A 19589-nucleotide genomic window follows, 5' to 3' on the forward strand; every position below is an offset into this window, starting at 1 on the left:
AACTGCTCTGCTTCAACAGCCTTCAGACTTGTTTCTGAACATCCCACGCCTGCTTTCATATTGAGAATGGAGTGAAGGAAGACAGCTGGGATGTTGGGAAGAGATGCCTTTTTTTGCTGACCTCAATATCCCAGAAATCTGCTGAGCAAGAATTTATTTCTTACTTTATCATTATTTTAAGCTTCTGGTGGACAATTATGTAGGAATGCTCAGCATGTGAAAATGGAGGCAGTGTGAGCCTCACTCTGGAACTTTGGTCATCTCCAAGTGCTTTTGTTCAGGTTCATGGTGGTGCCAGAGGGCTATGTAGGGAGTGAAACTCCAGTGTGCTTTGTCCTCACTAAAAGGTCCAGCCAGATCTGCATACCTGAACGTGTACTGTCAGGAGTTTTGGGCAGGGAGTCTCGCTCACGCTGTCCCGTGAAGGGTCGTGCTGTGATCCAGCACTGGTGACATTTTCATGGCAGCTTGAGCAAGCAGGAAGTTTGTAGTTTCTCAAAGGAGCATGTGTGTGCCCAGAGGGAGCCCTACAGGCTCTGAGGTGATCATTACTGGATTTTGGAAAGATCTTAGCTGATGCTTGCATAGGAAAATAATTCAGCTTGGCAAGTGGCTGCTGTGGTCAGCTTGGAGCCTTCCTAGGGTGAGGTGCTGAAATAAACAATCAAGAGTTGAGTCTTGTGTGCGTCTTTTCCTAAGCAATGTGTTTGTACCTCAAAGGCTCAGCCAAACTAAAGACTTCCTTGGATGGAAGAAAAGCTTGGGAACCTTCCGTTGGGATCAGAAAAAAAAAGTACCTTTCTCTGTGTCTTTTGTAATGGAAAGCTACCACAAAACTTTGGAAGCTGCCTGTTAATTTCAACTTGTTCTTTATCCTTCTTTGAAATAAATCACATCTTACTTCTCTGACAAAAGAGTTTAGCATGTTATGTACTTACACACATGCACATTTTTGAATGCCTACAGTGAAGTTTAACACAATGTTAAGAAAATGTTGCCAAGCACAGCAAGATCATGTTCAGTTTAGTGATTTAGACAGGATCTGATTTCAAAAAAAGAGAAAAAAAAGTGAAAATAAATAAAGAAACCCTCCAACCAACCATTGGGCTGAAGAGGGTGTGATGAGAGGAGATGCTTTGTGGGCTGTTTTGGGAAGTGTGGTAGGTTGGCTCTGAATCTGGACTTCTGGCCCAGCACTTTGCAGTGCTTCACATTAAATGCTGGCAGCTGTGCAAGTGTGGCCAGGTGTCTTTGGCTAAGGGAAGCTGAGCAGTGTGGCTGTTCACTTACTGCGTGGCTGCTGCTGCCCCTGGGCCCAGGGTGGATGCTGGCAGCAGGGTCCTTGTAGGGAGGCTGGGCGCCTTGAAGGCAGTTCTTGACCAGCCTCCGGTTTATCACCACTGTGGGATCACCAGTTGTCACATTTTATGGCAGACCCATGCCCAGGCTTCAGGTCAGAGTTTATTACTCTTAGCTGTGCTTCCCGAAGCATTTAGCATCAGTATTTCTCTGAAATAACACCTTTGGTTGAAATCTGTGTGGCAAAACAACCTCTGCTCTGCAGCTGCTGCCTCATACAAGGTTTGTGCATGATTCTGCTCCTCTGGCATGCACAAAGTGCACCTGATCTCATCTGAATCTTGCAGGTGAGCACTGGAACTGAGAGCTGAGAGTTATGGCTCTGCTGGAGACAGCACTTCACCCCTTGCTCTGTGCTGCTTTATTCTCAGTTGCGTAATGCAGCGTGATACGGATAATCCGGTCATCATTACAAAAGGATTTAAAACCCCTTTTTAATCAGAACTCATTTTTAATAAAGCTTTGCCTTGCTTGGAGGACTGTTTTCCTGGCTTGAGTGTTTAAGAACAAAATGCAGGAGACTGAGGGAGGAGGGAGGCTGGTGCCTCTGTCTGGCTCCCAGGTGGTTGCTGGTGAAGTCCAGAACTGTGGGACACGTTTCCAGTAGCACCAAGCATGCAAAATCCCTACGTGCCCAGATAGATGCAGCTCATACGTCTGTGCTTTCGCAGAATTTTTCACTGACAGAGCCGACTTCTGGTGGTGGAGAGAAGGAAAGGCTCGATCTAGTCCAGTCTGACTTCTACTCCCTCTTTTAACCCTCTGTGTCCGAAACACTGGTTGGTAGTCCTCTAGGGCCTCCTGCATCTCAGAACAACTGTGGTCCTGGACAAAGGGCAGCATTTCCTTCTCTTGTAATGGCAATGGCATACAGTGCGTGTGATTGACCTTATTTCTTTGGCTGTTGACTCTGCCATTGTATTGTGGAAAGTGCACTGACTAAAACAGCGTGTGAACTCTTATGAAGCTCTGAAGTGTATCCTCTTCCCACTTTTCTGGCAGTAGCCACCTCTTGAGCTGCTATGCCTGCTTCACCTCCCCCCAGAGCAAGCCTGAGTGAGGACTTTAACTCTGGCACTTGGCGTTTGAGAGCAAGCGTTCTGCTGCTTCCTGATTTTTTTCAATCCCAGTAGTCCTCACTCTTGGGGAGCATACCTCCAGTGTATGCTTTAGATATCCCTGAGTCTTCTCTTTGATCAGTGTAAGTTGATGACTGGGAAGTTTTAAGGTGGTTCCTCCCCAAGACAGATCCCATCCAGAGGAGAGCCAGTAAGCTTGCAGTTCAGGTGAGCTGATAAAACATCTGAAGGAGGGGGGGTGTCAGGATTATGTTACAATGGCACTGGTGAGTAAGTACCCCAGAGTTGTCCACCTGGTGGAAACCTAGAAGTAATGCTGGTTTACAGTACAAATAGGGGGCCAGGAGAGAGCTCAGCTCTAGGACAGAATTCTCTATGAGAGAAAGTTGCAGAGTAGAAGAAATGGTGGAGGAGTTAAATGTTCTCCCGGCAGCACTGCTGCTTCCCTGTGAGGCTGATGAGTTCTTTCTGGGCCCCAGAGCTCCTTCCTATTACAGTAACAAATGTGACTACTATAGAAGTGATTTTTAAACAGCAAAGATGAATGCTGCAGGTGATTTTTGGGCACTGAGAACCCAGACCAGATGGCATTTAGCAGGCAGTGAACTCTGTAAGAGTTAAGTACCAAAGCTATTGTTTCTGTATTCGCATGACTTCTCACTGGGAGGCATTCCAACATAGAATAAAAAGCAATAAACATTGGCCTCAGCTGAGATAATAATATTAAATTCATAAACAAGCACTTTTCATTGGGAAAAGGGTATTTGTAAGAAAAAGCTAGCTGTTGCATTGATTTACGGTGATTAGTTGTCTGTCATCTGATTGGATATTAGGGAATGAGAGGGGTCAGAAAAGGGTGGTTAAATTATTGGAAATGTTGAGGAATCACAAACCAACACAAAAAGAAAAGTTAAAAGATTAGTTCTCATCCCATCTGGAAAAGAGAGCAAGTAAAAGCTGTTAAAGGTAAAGGGACAGACAGAGCTTTATTCTATCATTGAGCAAGAGAAAGCCAGCAGGTCACTCAAACTTTGAAGACTGCAGTTTTAGTAATAACAAAAGATACTTTAAGCCAAACAAATAGAGCAGATTGAAAACAAAAATCAAGTTTCTACCTCTGTTGGCATAGGGAGACTCAGGCTCTGAGCTCTGTGGAGTGCTGCTTGGGCACTTCCATGTGTGCCAGCAATGCTTTTAGAGTGGTCTGATGCAATTCTCCTCCAAAAGGAGAATTGGCTGGTCTCGGTGCTCTGCTCCCTCTGATTTTAGCCATATATCTTGATGCAAATCTGCACCACACTTTGTTTCATAAGGAAGAAACACTTGACTAAGGATGTACTCAACAAGCTATAATGTAAATTAAACAAATATATGCAAAGAAGGAAGTTATATCTGATGTCCTTGTAATTAGGGAAACCTCTCTGATCCTTCAGCTTCGTGGTCAGCTAAAGCCATACCTGTGGACAGCATGTGGGGTTAGTTGTTATTATGTAGAAAGTGGATAGCTTTGAAGGAAAAATGCCAAGGAGGCACTTTGTTACAATTAAGCATGAGCCTAGAATAAATTCTGTGATGTATGTGCACAGACCAAATTCCCCAGTAAAGAGACTTCAATATGAAGTCATGTTGATAGATTAGAACAGGGATGACCTCAAGTTGGTTCAGTAAGTGGGTAAAACACTTGATTTAACATTTGAATATGAGCAAGACCTTTGGTGTAAAGACTTCTCCTTAGACCAGTCGATGTTGAAGGGTAAAAAATAAATGTTCCTGTGTTTAAGTGGGCTCTGTGGTTGTCCTGATGAGTAGCGAGTGTTTTAGGGTGACTGAAATAGCTTTACAGAGGAATATTGTGCATACATCTCACCTTAAGTGATCTGGGAGAGAATACTTACCACCACAGGTCTGAAAATACAGTTCCTTCCAGTTCAATTTGCAAAACACACTGAAACCTTGGAATGGCCCTAAGGCAGCAGCAATTCTCATGGAGTCAAGTTACTTTTATCCAGAAAGGAGTTTACTTAATCTCAGAGAAAACTGTTGGGCAGAACACGTAGATACAAGTCTTGCATATGTGTTTTGGTTTGTTCTCCTTTTTCTTGGCTGCTAAAAGCTCCAGAATTCAACCTTCAACCATGGCATGCATGGACATCTTGCGAGGAAGGAGCAAGCCAAGAGGGGAAAAGACTTGTCTCAAGTGCTCTCCCAGCCTTAGTCTGTCATCAGCAGATGACATCAGCACACGGATTTGTCTCCTTAGTAATGCTTAAGGACACTTGGCCAGTTAAAGGTCTGGTCTGCTTGTGAACCCTTGTGTTGCAGCAGTCTGCATCGGGCGCTTCCTTTTGTTTTTCGTCAAGTGCACCGTGTAGTATCTGCATTAAGGCTTTCTAGTTTTTGTGTTGGAGCAGGCAGAAAACCATCAGCCAGTTCTGGGTGCAATATTAGTAGCTAGACTATTGTGAGGAAATATGTCTGGCAGACTTGACTAATTCTCTGAATTTAGTAAAAGGACAGGCGGAGTCTTGGCTCTGTCTCATCAGTTGCTTAAGGCTGGAAGTCAGTGGGACTGAGTCTTGTATGGCCTGCTCTGGGGGCTGGCTTCTCTCAACCCATTCATGTGTTGTGTGACCTAAACACAGAAAGAGAGGTAGCAGCATGGTGACAAGTCCTGGTACTCCCTGCAGACTTTAGTGGACCCTGCTTGTTAACTGTTTATCAATAGTAATGGCTTTGAGAACTCCTTTGAACTGCTTTTAGTTTTCCATTTAGTTGGACCTGCAGTGTGCTGATCATCTAGATGAAAAAAGGGTCAGCATCTCCTTTGTGATGGAGGAGTAATAGCTTTGAAATTACTGTTTGGAAAGATGGGCTGAGACTGGTGGGAATTGTTGCTGTCTGGACTGTCTGCAGCCAGTGGTGTGTAGTGTTCAGGTGGATGCTCTGTGTGCAGGTGTCCTTCGCTGTTATGGGTGAGAACAGACAGGTTGGGGCTGGCTGCAGCTTTCTCTCCAGCTGGTACCTTGCCTTGGCAAACTGAAAAAGTGCTTATGGCAGATATGGCTGAAGGAGTGGAATTAAAAATAACCAAAAGGTAGATTCTGGGCTTGGTTACTCAGTGACAGGCCTGTTTCTATTCTGGGATCAGGATAATTCACACTGAGCTCGTTACACCATGACTCTCCCTTAAAATGCCTTGACAGTCAATTTCGTTCCAGCTAATAAGGTCCTAAAATGTTAATGAAGATAATCAATTTTTCATGGCTTTGTATTGCAGTTGTCAGAAAGTGCTGTGTTGCAGCCTGCCAATTCAAAAAGCTTTTCAGATATTAGAAGGACAGCAAAACATTCAGCAATTTGAAGGATGTTTTATTTTCTCCATCTTTCCCCAGTGCCCCCTCTCATTTTTCTAAGACTTTATGCTGTGCTGTTTGCTTGTCCCCTTTGGTCACGTCTCCATTGTTCTACTCTGGTCACTAGTGGGAAGAGATGGCTTGTTCCCACCCTCCCTGCTGCACAGGGAGAAGAGAGATAGAGTGCCTATAGGTAAAGATGAAGCTGGATGAGGGAGACTACTCATGCTGAAATACTATTTGAAATACATAGAGTTTGATGGAACAGAGTGGAGAAAGGGCATCTCGTTCATCCTCTCTCCTCATCTCTTTGGAAGGAGCAGTAGTGTCAAAAGTCACAGCCCTCCCTCCTCATGGCAGTTTGCTGAGATGTCAGTGTCACCTGGCATTCATGCTGTCTGCACTCAGTATCTCATGGACTGCAGGAGGAAGAGAGAGAAGTTGCATTCATTGTGCAGCCACATTGGTGGTCAATCACTTACCCACACTGGCTTAGGAGCGGGTTAGATGGCAACCATCTTTTATTTTTCAGAATTGCTTATTTTGTACTGCCAGCAGGAGACACAAGGCTCAAACTTTTATGACTGCTCCTGGAGTTATTTTGATGGAGCTGTTTTGATCATTTACTGCTGTCTGCATTTGTGCTTGTGAGTCTGCAGATGGGAAGTACTAAATTGTGTGGTTTGGGGATTATAAGGGGTTTTTAATTTGCTTTTAATTGAATTCCATTTATAACTATAGTTAATTTTTATGTGCCTGAGAAAAACATAATTAACTAATGTTTTGGGAAAACATAGTGTTTTCCAACTTTTGTACTTGGAAGCCTTGTATGACCACACTGGTAAGGGATGATCTCAAATAACTCATGAGGGGAAAACTAGTGTGTGAGTTGTAATTTGGTATTTTGAATTTGAATAATTAATCCCCTGTAGCTGTTGAGTGGAACATCCAGAACACTTTCCACTCAAGTTCTCCACCCAGAGGCATGCTCAGTCCAGTGCCAAGGGCTTCCCCAGAGCTTTTGCAAATGCTCAGGTGTGTCAATGTCCTCTTCTGCTGTGACAGTGATGTGTTAAGAGCTGGCTAACCCTATAATGACTTGGGGAAGATGGAGGGTATTTAACTCCCTTAAGCCTTTCAGACCATAGCTGGTGTTTGTGTGACTCTCCCATTCCCTGAGTGGCAGAAAATAGAGTTAGTGATTGCCAGGTACAGCATCTGTCTGCCTGTGTCTCCTGGACAGCCCTTGCAGAGCACCTTGGCCTTTGGCACAGCCCTGGGCTTCCTGCCAGGGTAATTAGCCTCAGGTAGAAGGCAAAGTGCAGGCTGATCTCAGCTGCTGGGGAAAAAGCTGCCTAGGCTTGAGCTGAGCAGAGCCCAGCTTCTGCAGCACCTCCAGGGTTCCTGGCCTGGAGAAATGCAGCTCTGGGTTCTGAAGCTTGACCTGTCAGCTCCAAGCTGAGAAGCATTGCTGTCTGTTTCCAAAGCTTGTTTTGTGTTTCCTTCACCTCACATGATTTAAAAGCCTTGAGAAAACAATTTCCTGTGATGCCATCTGGGAGATGGCAAGGTGAACCATGTGTATGCCCACAGTCAGAGCTGTGAGGCCTAGAGGTGAGGTGCTGTCTTGAGAGACAGCTGATGCTGTGAATGCAGAAGCTGGAAAGTTGTCCAGTGCTTGGATCAGCAAAGGCTGAGCCTACCCCTCCAACACTTGTAATGCTCTAGATTGGAGCTGGGCAGGCACAGGAGACTGCTCTGTGCTCAAGGAAGCTATTGCTAATTTTGGTCTTGAACCCTTCAAAGGAGAAATTGGTTCCTCTTGCATGTTTTGGAAAGCTGTGATCTTTGCTCTCTGCACCCTTTTCTCTGTGCTATCAGTTTCTGGTCTTGGAGACTCACCTCTGTAGGCTAGTCCTTTGCCAGCCTTGCATCTGGCTGCCTTTCCCACTTCACATCTCCAGGGCAAACTTTCTTTTTGTTTTCAAGTCTTCCTTTTCTTTTTAAACCATATCAAATCCCAGGCTCATTTGTTCCTAGGCATGTACTCTACCTGATGGTGGTTCTGCTCACCAGCCTGCTGTTGTGATGATTACTTACCAACAGAGTTTTTCTTCTCTGTTGCCTTTTTTGCACAGCAGTCTCTCCCAGTAGGGCTCTTTGACAGGCTGGGAGTTTTGTTGTTGATTTTGTCTGCTAGTTCTAAGCTCCTCAGACTGGGGACTGCAACATGAGGCTTATGAAACTTTTGTTCATAATGTGCATTTCACTCTGCACTGCTCCCTTTTTTTTTTTTTTTTTTTTTTTTGTTTGATTTGTGGCCAGGAGAATGACCTTGAGTGAGAAAAAAATTAAATCCTAACTTGGAGGTCTCTATCCAGCCCTCTGCCTCAAGCAGGCCGGGTAGATCAGGTCGCTCAGGACTCCAGAAATAAATCAAGTGCAGTGTTCTCTCTTTCTGGGGAATATTTTTGTGCGTGACATGCAGGCAGTGCTGCAAGGAGCATATTAAAAATTCATACCAGTACAGAGCAGTATTTTCTGTGCACAGTGCTTGAGAATAAGCTTGTGTGTCATGCACAGCAACATTTATATGAAGCAAGTAATTAGTTTCATCTAAGCAGAGAAGATTTAAATGGTGTGGAGTAGATGGAGGCTTGTTGTGAGACACAATCTCCTTCCCTTTTCTTCTGCCAAGACTCCTGGAAGCTTTCTTGTAGAGCTGGCTGTAAAGTCCCAGTGTGTGAGGGCGTTTCCTGCGCTTAAAGCAGAAGGGGAAATCTGTGCACATGGGTATTCATCTCACCCTGCCTCTGTGACAGCTTTGATGTAATTGTGTGCGTGCTCCAGCTGCTGAACCTTAAAACAACAAACAGCCAGGCACAGAAGCTGTAGCTTCTCCAGCCCCAATTTCTTTGCAGTCGTATGGATGAAAGGGGACGGGACTGCATGCAACACAGAGGGGTGTTCTGAGAGCCAGGGCTCGCATGTGAGCCCTGTTTTCTGAATGCTGTTGGAAACCAAGCATGAGGCACGTGCTTTGGGTATGCAGGCAGCATTGAAGTGTTCTATTCTCTATTCTCCTGAAGGCATGACTGCTGAGTACTATGCTGAGAGATGTCACAAGCAAAGATTAATCAAAGGAGGCTTGAGGGAGAAACACTTGAGGCTGAGATGTGAAGTCTATCCCCAGTCAACCACACTTGCAGTGGTTTGTGTTGGAAGGCCTTCAGCAAGGAGGAAGAGTGAGAGGGATTTAGGGTAAGAGAACATATGAGTACTGAGCATGCAAAAACCGGTGGGTCCTTGCTCAGAGCAGCTCTAGGATATATGATGGAGTAAGTGGGTCAGTGCTGAAGCAGGGCAAGATGTAGGAGCAGCTTGGTTTTGGCTCTCATTCCCTTGTAAAGCATGAGCAATATATCCTCAAAGTCTCTGGCAGACTGGAGAGAGAAGCAACACCACAGAGCTGGGGCCAGGTCCCGCTCATCCACTTCTGACTGTCCCAATGGGGCCCAGATCCTGACAGCATGAAAATGGTAAACAAAGGCTGATACTGTGCAAATGTGCTGTCCTGGGAGCTCTGAGGGAGAGAAGATGGCATGACAGGCTGGATTAGAGTATCTCATCCCTATGCCCTTGCAGCAGATTCTTCATACATGAATGGGGAACCTTGAGCCACTTGGCACAGCCCTGCAAGTGGGAACTGCGTGAAGGCAAGTGCTCTAGGTGGGATTTTGTTCCTGCATGCAAACCTTCCTCTCTGTTAGGCAGCCAAGTAGGCTTACAGCTGACAGTGTCTGGCTGCCAGCATGGAGTAACCAAACACTGCTACAAGTACTCGCTTTTCTTGCTGTCAGCCTCTCTCATAGCTGTGTGATTTGTCACGGGTATCTGGCATTTCACGGGTATTTTCTAAAGGCCAGTGAAGTGTGCTTTGCAGCATGCATGGCTCTGATCACTGGCATGAGCTTTGAGTGAGCCTGTGCCTGTGTGTGTTCTGGGATAGAACAGTGGCAGTGAAGAACATCTTGCTGACATAGAAGTAACTGCTTCAGGTGAGCTGGCTAATGCCAAAAGGAAACAGGCCTTACTGGTAGAGCTCTAGGAAAGGGTGAAGGTTGGTTCCTGTCATTCCTTTGTACTGCCCATGTGTAGCACATTTCTTTTCAATGTGGGCATCATGACTCGCTCAGCCCATCTGCCTGGGAGAGTTTACAAGCCAACTTATGGCAGCAGCCAAACTGACCATGGTAGCTTCATCACAGGGTCTTGGTTTGTGCCTCAATCTTAACTTGCTGAGCAGCACATTTTACCAAGTTGTGGAGACCAATTTCTGTGCCAACACACCAGGAGGGTGGCCATGGAACAGATAGAACTTTTCTGCACCATTTGTGCCATTGCAAATGAGAGGCAGCAAAGGAGAATCTTCTTAAGCATTTGCTCTCTATTTGCAGGTGCTTTTAACCAGGCTCTCTACTATAAACTGATCTGGGATTTAGATGCATCTAAACATCAGGCCTTGATCATCAAGTACTCAGCATTAAAGTGCCTTTAAAAATAGGGCTTGTGCTCTTAAATCAGATGAATAATCTTAGTCAAGCAGATTTGTCTACTGAAAAATGAAGTTGTTCTTCACACACTTGACTGTCTTAGTCTTTAACCTTAAGACAAAGTAGTTGGAGTTTTGGTTAAAACCTTATTGGCTTCAGTGTTAACATTAAAACTAAGTCCATGTTGAGACTAAGATAAGCTTTGTGGTTGTGTGTGCTATTGCTGGCAACCTTTCAGAGGGGGCAAGCAGAGCAGAGGCTTCCAGTAAAATTTGTGACAGGCTCACAGAGGAATGTGCAAAATACAGCCCGTACCTAGGGGCAGAACAAGTACTGCAGACACAAGGTTCTACATTTAAACTGCATTTAAACTCTGCAATTAAACCAAGCAAACACCTGCCCATGCCAGGCACTTAGCTTTTCCTTTTGTATCCTTTTGTATCAATCAGTCCAATATCTCTTTGGATCTCCTCTTTCCCATCCTGCTGTGGCCCTGAGGACTTGTAGGAGATTATCCAATAATAACCTCCTACAGTTTGAATAATTTCTGAATAGAAATGTGAGGTTTCTGAAACCTCCAAGAGATTCTGGGCTGGTGAGTTGTATCCAAGCAGGGTGTCTCAATGCTGGTTTGTTATAGCATACATCACAGTGCATATTGCAATGGCATTTGCACTGGCTTTTATTCAGTAAATGATATGAGGTGTGATTTAGATAGTTATACCTAGTTTAGTATTGTGATGAATTTGTGCAGCAAAGATGATCAGTTTGCAATGAGAAGGGGATGGGAACGGTATAGTAAAACAGCAGGACATCTTCTAGCTGAAAGGGGGAAGGACTAGTAAGGACACATAGATGACCTTCTGTCCACTTGGTGCATGATATGTCTTATGGTGAAATTGTAAGAAAAGTCTTTCTTCTGGGGAGCAGCATGTATGTCAGCAGGAAATGGGAGTGGGGCTGGAAGAGATTTGGTTGGGGCTGGGTACAGGGTAAGGTGAGCTTTATCTTAGAGACAGCCTAGGGAGGAAGGTGAAGCCATGAAAACAAGGAGGGTGACTGAAGAGCCGTGGCAAGGGTTTTGCCTGCAAATCAGACATCTGTTTTACCCTACAGCAATCTCTTCTGTGTGAGAAATCACCATCCAAGTATTTCTGAAGTGGGAAGATGGAAATAGGCATGAAGGCTCAAGCAGACAGACCAGTCTTATTGCACTTCTCTGATTTAAGATTTAGTGGATATTAGCCCTGTCTTTAAAGTGCATAATGGTGCACTGATTTTGTGACTCGTTTTTCAGAAATGGGCTTTCAGCACAGTTATCAGTACTGCAGGTCGGATGTCAGCCTGGGGTTGGAAACCTGGGAATTGCTGGGAGCTGGAGCTCTGTGGTGTAATGCTTGATGGGGTGCAATGCTGCTTTCAAAATATGACAGCTCATGTAATTGAAGACGCTGCCTTGCAGACTTAACTTTGAATTGCAAATGCCATGACATTTCTTCAGGTTTAGAAGACGCATCTTCCTCACTTAAAAGCTGTTCTGCCAGTTCAGGTTTAAGTGTAGGTGTGAGGTGAGGGGAGATACTCAAACCAAATGTGAATTCAGACTGCAGAATATGGGAGCAAACTAGAATTGCTGGCCCTACAAGTATCTCTCAAGGGGAACTGTGCATATTCCTTGCCAAGCCCTCCCCTCTGTTTTCTCTATATGAAATGACATGCTGTTTTCTGAAAGTGAGAAGAGAAGGAGAAGAGGGAAGCAGCATTTGTAGGGTTTCATGTCCTGTGATGGGGCAGCCTGTTGTGCTATTGCTGCACAGACTGAGCAGTACTTTGAAGTGTGATTTCTTTTCTGTTTTTCCAGGGGTGCCCAGCAATAGCCACTAGACAGAAGGAGACATTTTCTGATGTTCTTTAACAGTAGAGGAATTTATTGCAAGTACATTTAAAAATAGAGGAGTCCAAGGACCATCTCTCTTGAGTGTTTTAGTGGAAGCGGGGACAGCTCGCAGTGGCTGCTTGATTGATGGGTCCAGAGAGTTTTGTGTGGACCTGTGGCTGCAGCCCACTCACAGCTGGCCTGCCTCTGTAAAGAAAGTCACTGATCAAGCCAGCTGTGACCTGGCGCCTCTGCTTTGGGTAGGTCTGTTTGGCACCCATGCAGGCAAACTCAGAATTGAGCCCTTGCTGGGCATCCCATACTGCCTTTGAGAGCAGACCCTATCTCCCAGAGAGGTATCAAGAGGTGTTTCTGGTGCTGTTGGGTGTCTAAGCTGAAGATGGACTGCTTTGAGGAGATGACATGTTGATGGCTGGGGATTCTGCCTTGCTGGGGCCAGTCATGTGTGGAATGGAGCCAGGAGGAAACTTGATTTGCTCTGAGCAAGCTGTTGGGGAGTGTTCCCCAGGGCTGGGCACATCTCAGCAACTGGCTTTCCCCTCTCACTGTGCTGACCTGTGTCTTGCCCTGAGCTACATTCTGCAAGGGTGCCAGCAGTGAGGACCTGCCAAGTTGGCACTTGAACAGTGGAGCTGAGGCAACTCATTTCACAGAGGGATAGCAGGCGTTGTGAGAGCCCCCCACTGCTAGTGACTCAATAAAGAGCTGGTATTGCTTCCAATATGGAAGAGCTGACAGCTGGGAGCTGGGATTTGCATGCTCAGCAGAGTACAGCATGGCCAAGAGTCCTGATAGGATGCAGCAGCAGTCCGTCCCATGGCAGTTGTGGCAAATGCACCCAGGGAGAGAGGCATTAGGGAATCTTCCATCTAGATGCTATGAGTGCCTAAGGAGGTCTTGAGGCTGTGTGCAGTGATTCAAAGCAGAGACTGGAAAGATGGCAGTTATGTGTGTGGGGAACAGCATGTCTGTAAGCCCTACTCAGAACACTCACCATGGTTACATGTATGGGACCTGCTTGCAGTGCAGGACCAGGAAGCCCTCTTGCAGTGCTTGCCTGCATCACTCATTGATGCTTACCTGGTGAGGGGGTGAGGAAGGGCATACTAAAAGCAAAAATTGCTTTGCTGATGCTTAAAAGTTTTCACTGTTTTCCTTTTTTCACAGGAGAACTGCTGAGTCAGCCGAGACCAGAGGGACTGACGGAGATCATCTGTCCCAAGAACGGCAGCGAGCGAGTTAATGTTGCCTTGGTTTACCCCCCCACTCCTACTGTGATCAGCCCTTGTTCCAAGTGAGACCAGAAAGCAGACCTATTCCCCTGTCAGTAGACACCAGAAAGCCTACGTAACACATGCCCTCACTAAGCACTTCTTTTGGAAGGGAGCAGCCCCACAGCCTGGGGACTGTTCTAATTATTTGTGGCTATAGACAGCCCACTCACAGGATAAGAAGTACAGTGAAATGGGCTGAGGTGTTCTCTGAGCTGTGTTGTGGCAGATGCAAGATCAGGAGATTGTGCAGTCATAGGTGGGTTTTGGTAGGATGGGAGCTCAGGAGATTTCTGTGCACTCCCTTCTCAAGCAGGACCACTCTCACAGGCAGGTCAGGTTCCTTGGGACCTTGTAGAGGTGAGGGTGTCATCCTTGGATGACAAGGATGGAGGTGCTACCCACCTCCCCCCCAGATTTTATTCTGGGACAGAACTTCTTTCCTTTTGTTCCATCTAATTCTCTCTTATTATTTAATATTATTGACTTGGTTTTCATTGCCATAAGATGCATTACTGGCTTGTGTTCTGTGTTTTCCACCAGATCCCAAGCCAGCAGGACTCCAGGCTGTGGTGGTGCCTGGGGTTGTCCTGTTGTAGGAGTAGAGTTATACACTTGTCCTTGTTGAATTTTACAGCACTGTTGTTGATTCAGTCCTCCAACTTGGTAAGGTCCTCCTAGACAGGAGCCCTACCCTCTTGTGTATCTATAGTCTATATACACTTCACAGAGTGGGAATGTACTTGGAAAACAGAGCTGTATTGTGATGGGAAAAAAAGTGGAACAACACTCACAAAAGCAGTCAGTGCCTTGGCTTTTTGATGCATGAGTTTTCCAGAAAAACAGAAATTCAGCCAGGGTCTGTCTAATTGGAGTGGCACAAAGGAATTTGGTAGGGAGCTTAGAGGAGCAGCTGAGTGTCTTGCTGGTGTCTGCTGCTGTGCTGTATGTGAATGCCTGTTACTTTCACTTCAGTGTCTTGACAGTAGCTTTAGATGCTGTTCTCTCTGTTCAGTACCCTCCCATTCCAAAATACCACTCCTGGTAGGGAATAGCTCCAGTGATATAGGTGGTTGTTGAGCTGTGTGTGAAGGTGAGGTTGAAGTACCTGTGTGAGGCAGAAAACAGAGATGCTCTGATACTGAGCCACAGGCCATTACTGCCTGTTCATTTGGTTCTCCTGTGTGTGTGTACTTGGCACAGCACGTTCCTAACCTGCAGGTGCCATTTTTATTGTACTGTGCTGTCAGGCTATGCCTCCAATCCTCGTTGTCCTCTAGCCTGCCTTCCTCTGGTCTGTTAACTGTGTCCCAGTTTTACAGTCACTCTGCTGGCAGGAAACTTGTGTTCTCAAAAAGGCCTGTGTTACTTTTTCTTCCCTTCACACTCCCTATTTAGAAGCCTAGAGAAAATCATGTGTCTTATGTTATTCATCACAAGCACTATGAACCTTGCTATATTACTTTTTCTTTATCCTTTTCTCTTCCAGATAAACTGTCAGTGCTGGTGCCAAAGGTTTTCCACTGGGCAGAACATGGCTGATGCTCTGCAGTGCTCCCATCTTTCCAGTTGTGGAGTTGATGCTGACAGGGATCAATGGGACTTAGGACTTTGGACCCTAAAAGAAATGCTGTGGGGCAGGGGCAGCTCCCAGGTGGGGGCCTCATGGCTGGAGTGGATGAAGTCATCTGGAGGTTGGGGATGACAAGGCACGAAGGAAAATGATTGCTGCAGATGGCAGGGCTGCTGGCCGGAGGGAAAACACTGGGGATAGGTTTCTGTGGACCCATTGAATGCGTGTTGAAAACCCATTTGGATCTCATGATGAATGTAAAAATGTTCTTGGTATACCATTTAATTCAGACCTGCTTGGAGGAAAGTCTCTTGAAATGAGCTGTAGCGGGATTCCCTGGATTTGTTCCTGGACAAGTGAGTTTTGTGGCAGTTGGCCAAAGCTTCGCTGGGGAATGGGTTGGTACTGCGAAGCCTTTAAAATTGCTCCACTACAAAATGGTTGGCTGTGTCCCATGCAGCAGTCTTGAGTGGAGGCTGGCAGAGAAACAGGCTGGGAAATGTTTCCTGCCCTGTGTGTTCACATGCGTTGTGCCATGAAGTGGTGAGGACGTGCTGTGATCATGCAGAGACAAAAGCAGGGCAGTCGGTGTGCCTCTGGCACGTGCTATTTCTTATCCCTAGTGTAACCATTATCCCTGAACAGCTGCTGGTCTGCCATGGCTGGTACTGCTGCACTGCCATTTTGGTACTCTCTGTGCATTGTGTCCACTGGAGCACTAAAAATCTAGATCTTGGTCATCCTCCTAGGAAAGCCACCCAGGCATCTTTGTGCAGAGATCTGGTAGAAGCAGCGTGTGGCTGTGTAGTACAAACTGATCCTGATCCCCTGTGGCAGCCATGCTTCATGAGCAGCCATCTTCCCTCTCCAGACGTGGGAAAGGGCAGGCTGAGCACTGGTACCAAAGTTCAGGTTTCTCCCCCAGCTGTGTGGCTTTGAGGACTTCTAAGATGTTGCTGATAGTTTATGCCCTGCAGCTGAGCCCTGGTAACTGTGCTGTGTGAGTCCTGCTCCATGCAAATATTAATTTAATGTAAATCAATAGGAGGCAGGCATTTCCAGAGCCAGGATCCCTTCATCAGATGCTGGGGGAGGTCTGAGAGATGAGGGACTTAAAATACTTGTGTTAATGTACAGCTCTTAACTCTTTGGGCTGTGATGGCAGACCTGGGGTGGGTGGTACAGGCAGTGCCCACCAGGATGTGAGCTGGCCAGGCCTGCAACCATTGCAAGAGAGTGGTGTGTCCTATTGGGAACTGCTGCACAGATGATATTCCCCTGGTTTCTGATCCTTCAAATGCCAGCCTTGTGCAAGGCTGTAAATCTTCCCATTGGCAAGAACTTAATGCTGGCAAAGCAGGGCAGCATCCACTCCAGCAGGAGATCCAGAGGCCAGGTATGAGCAATCAAGCCATGTACCTTACTTCAGGGGGAAAAGCTGCCAAATAAAAGCTGGCAGCTCAGTCAGCTTCCTGTCTCTTCAGGGTTTCATTCCAGCTTGGGAGGGTAACTTGGGCTCAGGTTTCATGTGTTGACCTGCTACCTCTGGCAATGAACCTTATATCACTGAGAATCATTGATTGTGCTTCTGTGTTGCTGTGGATAAACTGGAGACTCAAAACTGTCTGTGGTGGCTGGAGAAGGTGAAAAGGAGGTGAGATCTTTGAATGGTGCTCAGGAATAATGCTGGGAAACTCCTTTGTCCTGAGTCTTGCTGCCCATGAACCATGCCTGTACAGGCAGAACTTGTGTTAGAGCATTCCCTACTGTCACCTCCCGTGCTGGGCGGCCTTCTCCTCCTGTTTTGCTGCTACTCACCTCTCTTTCCGTTCTCCATAGGAAGAAACTAGCGATTTGTTGCTGTGAAGTTGCGTGGAAACCACATTGTAAAGAAACCACAAACTGGAATCCTTTTCCAGCCGGAGGCCTGTTTCCCAGTGTGCCCATCTGGTCTGGGATGTGTGAGCATTGAAGGAATGAGAGGACAGAGCAGACTGCAAGAGGACTTACAGCCTGCTCCTTGGGACCGCAGCCCTCCTGCCAGGGTGTGCCGCCTCTGTGGGAGCATTCCCTGGCCTCTGCAGGCACGCAGGCTGCTGCTGTGCACTGAAGCCGTAATGCCAGGAGGGTGGCAGTATGGAGATCAATCTAGTTGGGTCTGTTTAATACAAAACGGTGATTGCTCATCCACCCACTGTTTAGTAACTGGTGTAACTGTGTTTTCATCCAAGTTTTTTTAATATGCAAAAGCCATTTAATTTTCTATGCAGTTCAGAAACATCTCGCCTTTGCAGTTGCCAGGTGGGAGATCCATGCAGGAGAACCAAACCAAGCGGCTCATAGTACTTTTGATTTTGCTGTCGCTGTTTTTAAGGATGCACACTGGGACCCTCATACAGCGTCCCTCTGCTGAGCTCCTGCCTCAGACCTCACTTAATATCCCTCAGCCCCAGGGATGAGAGCCCTGTATTTTTGAAGGATCTGTCATTTTTCATCAATCAATCCACAACGAAAGAGGGTTTGAATGCAGTGCCCTAACAGCAGATACCTGAGTTCAGAGTATGTATTACGTTCTAGTCCTTGTCCTTGCTCAGAGAGTTACCAAATTGTTAGAAATTACTAAGGCCTCTGTGGAGCACTCTGCAGCCTTTACTGAAGATGTATTATAAAGAGGTCAGAAAGGACTGGGACATCAGCCCTGTGGAGCTGACAATGAATTTAACTCCTTTGGAATAGGAGGAGAATCTCCTGGCAATCTCCTAGATACCTCCTTCACCCAAGACGATTGTACTGGTTTTGCTTATTGGTTTGCAGACCCCTTGCTTGACCGGTTTTTGATTTCCTGCTGAAACTGGTTCAGACAGATTTGGTAGCAGAGCTAGCGAGCTGCTTTGCACTCCAGGACTTTCAGCAGCTGCAATATGCCCTGGAGTACCTTGTGTTACGCTCTGAAGCAAAACCTGGGATTCAAAACTGCATCCGTCCAAGCCAAACTCCCAGGATAGCAGCTTTGCCTTCTTCTGGGTCTGTGTAATGTGAGGAATTGCATGTCCCTAAGCAGCATACAACTAGGTAGAGGTGAGAGAGAGTGAGCCCAAAGGGTGATGCTGCACATTTTGGTCATTTTAGGGGTTACAGGAGTACTTGGAGACTTCTGGCAGTTGCAGAGGGTCCTGGGTGATGGGACACCTCTGTTTTAACTTTGCTTTAAGCAAAAAGGTCAGAGAAGTAAGATTGTTTCCAGTCTGCCACAAGGCCAGGATCCCTTTGACTAGTCTCCTTTCATGGCAGTGCTGTTCTTTCTGCATTGTCTGTGCTTTGAGCTTGGGGGACTCAGCTTTAGAAAGTTAAACTGAAATGGAGGCTAGCGTGGGATTTACCCTGCCTTAAGGTCTCTCAGATCAGATGGAAGAGAGACTGGGGGCTGCAGAAGCATGGGTCATCTCCCTTGCAGCATTCCCCCATGCCACAGCTTCGTGGTGACTGTAAAAACTCAGTGTATTTGGGTGCTGCTTTCCCAGGAACTCAAGATGTGCTTGGCTGTGCTGTAGCACTGGAACTTACATCGGGTCCCTGTTCTCTTTCCCATTGTACCTCTGAGGCAGCTAAAGTTTGTCCAAGCAGTTGAGGCTCCTCACGGTGAGGAGTTAGATACAGTTGTGTCAAAGGGAACTGCAAATATTACTTAGGAACTCACTAAGTGAGATGAAAATGCACTGGCTCACTCCTGCAGAGCCAGATCCCGGAGCTCAGTTCCTCTCGTGCCCTTTGGATGGGATCTTGGGCTGGCATCCTTGGAACAGCTGTGCCGGGAGGTGGAGATGCTGCACTGCAGTAAGCACAAGAAGAGGCAAGCGAGTGGGCCTCAGTGTAGCACTCATCACACGCTTCATGGCTCAGTTCATGGACTGTAACTGCAGGTATTCATATAGTCTGCATCACTGGGCAGGACTCAGCGCACACACACATGCATGCCCAGACATACACGCACCACACCCACACTTGCCCACACGTCCTCGCCAAAATGACTGAAAATAAAAGTGATCTCAATCTCCACGAGAGTCCTGGCTGTGTGATTTGTTTTTCCTCTTGCAGTGCCTCCTTGGGCTCTCGCTGTGGAAGGGTCTGCACCTAACTGTAGATCTGTGCTGTAGCAAAGTCATGAAGAGATTTGCCAGTGAGTGAATCTGTGCACCGAGCCCCTTATTTAGTATCTGTGAATCACTGCCCACTTCAGCAAGGCAGGTGATTTCTGGGGAACAGCTTTTTTTCACACTTTTAAGGTAATTTATGGTTTTGTGAGGCCCACTCAGTGATTCTCATTGGTACCATGTTGTTTGCGTTTGTGTAAAGCTTGGTTTCCTGCTCACGTTCAGAGCAGGTTTTGCAGGCAGAGTAATAAGCAGGTGGTCCTCTGCTTGGCAACGGGAGCCTTTGTGGCAGCACCAGGAGGATGAATTAAAAATGGGAGCAAATCCCTTCCCACTGCTGCCGATTAACCCCC

At 46.5% G+C, this 19589-nt stretch overlaps 1 protein-coding gene across 3 annotated transcripts in view; it reads left to right on the forward strand.

Moving 5' to 3' along the window:
* Positions 1-19141, forward strand: part of MFHAS1 (multifunctional ROCO family signaling regulator 1) — a 34613-nt gene extending 15472 nt beyond the window's left edge. The window contains exons 2-4 of one of the 3 annotated variants that reach the window (XR_010027763.1): positions 13409-13564; positions 15002-15441; positions 16925-19141. Coding sequence is in view for 1 of the 3 variants with exons in the window: in XM_063156568.1 (XP_063012638.1) it covers positions 13409-13535; positions 15002-15005 (131 nt within the window). In the remaining 2 variants the exon portion in view is untranslated. Of the gene's footprint in view, positions 1-13408; positions 13565-15001 lie in introns of all 3 variants that reach the window. The other 2 variants (XR_010027762.1, XM_063156568.1) reach the window with 2 other exon arrangements.
* Positions 19142-19589: the final 448 nt, after the last annotated feature.

This window comes from Melospiza melodia, chromosome 5 (assembly GCF_035770615.1).
Source record: "Melospiza melodia melodia isolate bMelMel2 chromosome 5, bMelMel2.pri, whole genome shotgun sequence".
NCBI lineage: Eukaryota > Metazoa > Chordata > Aves > Passeriformes > Passerellidae > Melospiza > Melospiza melodia.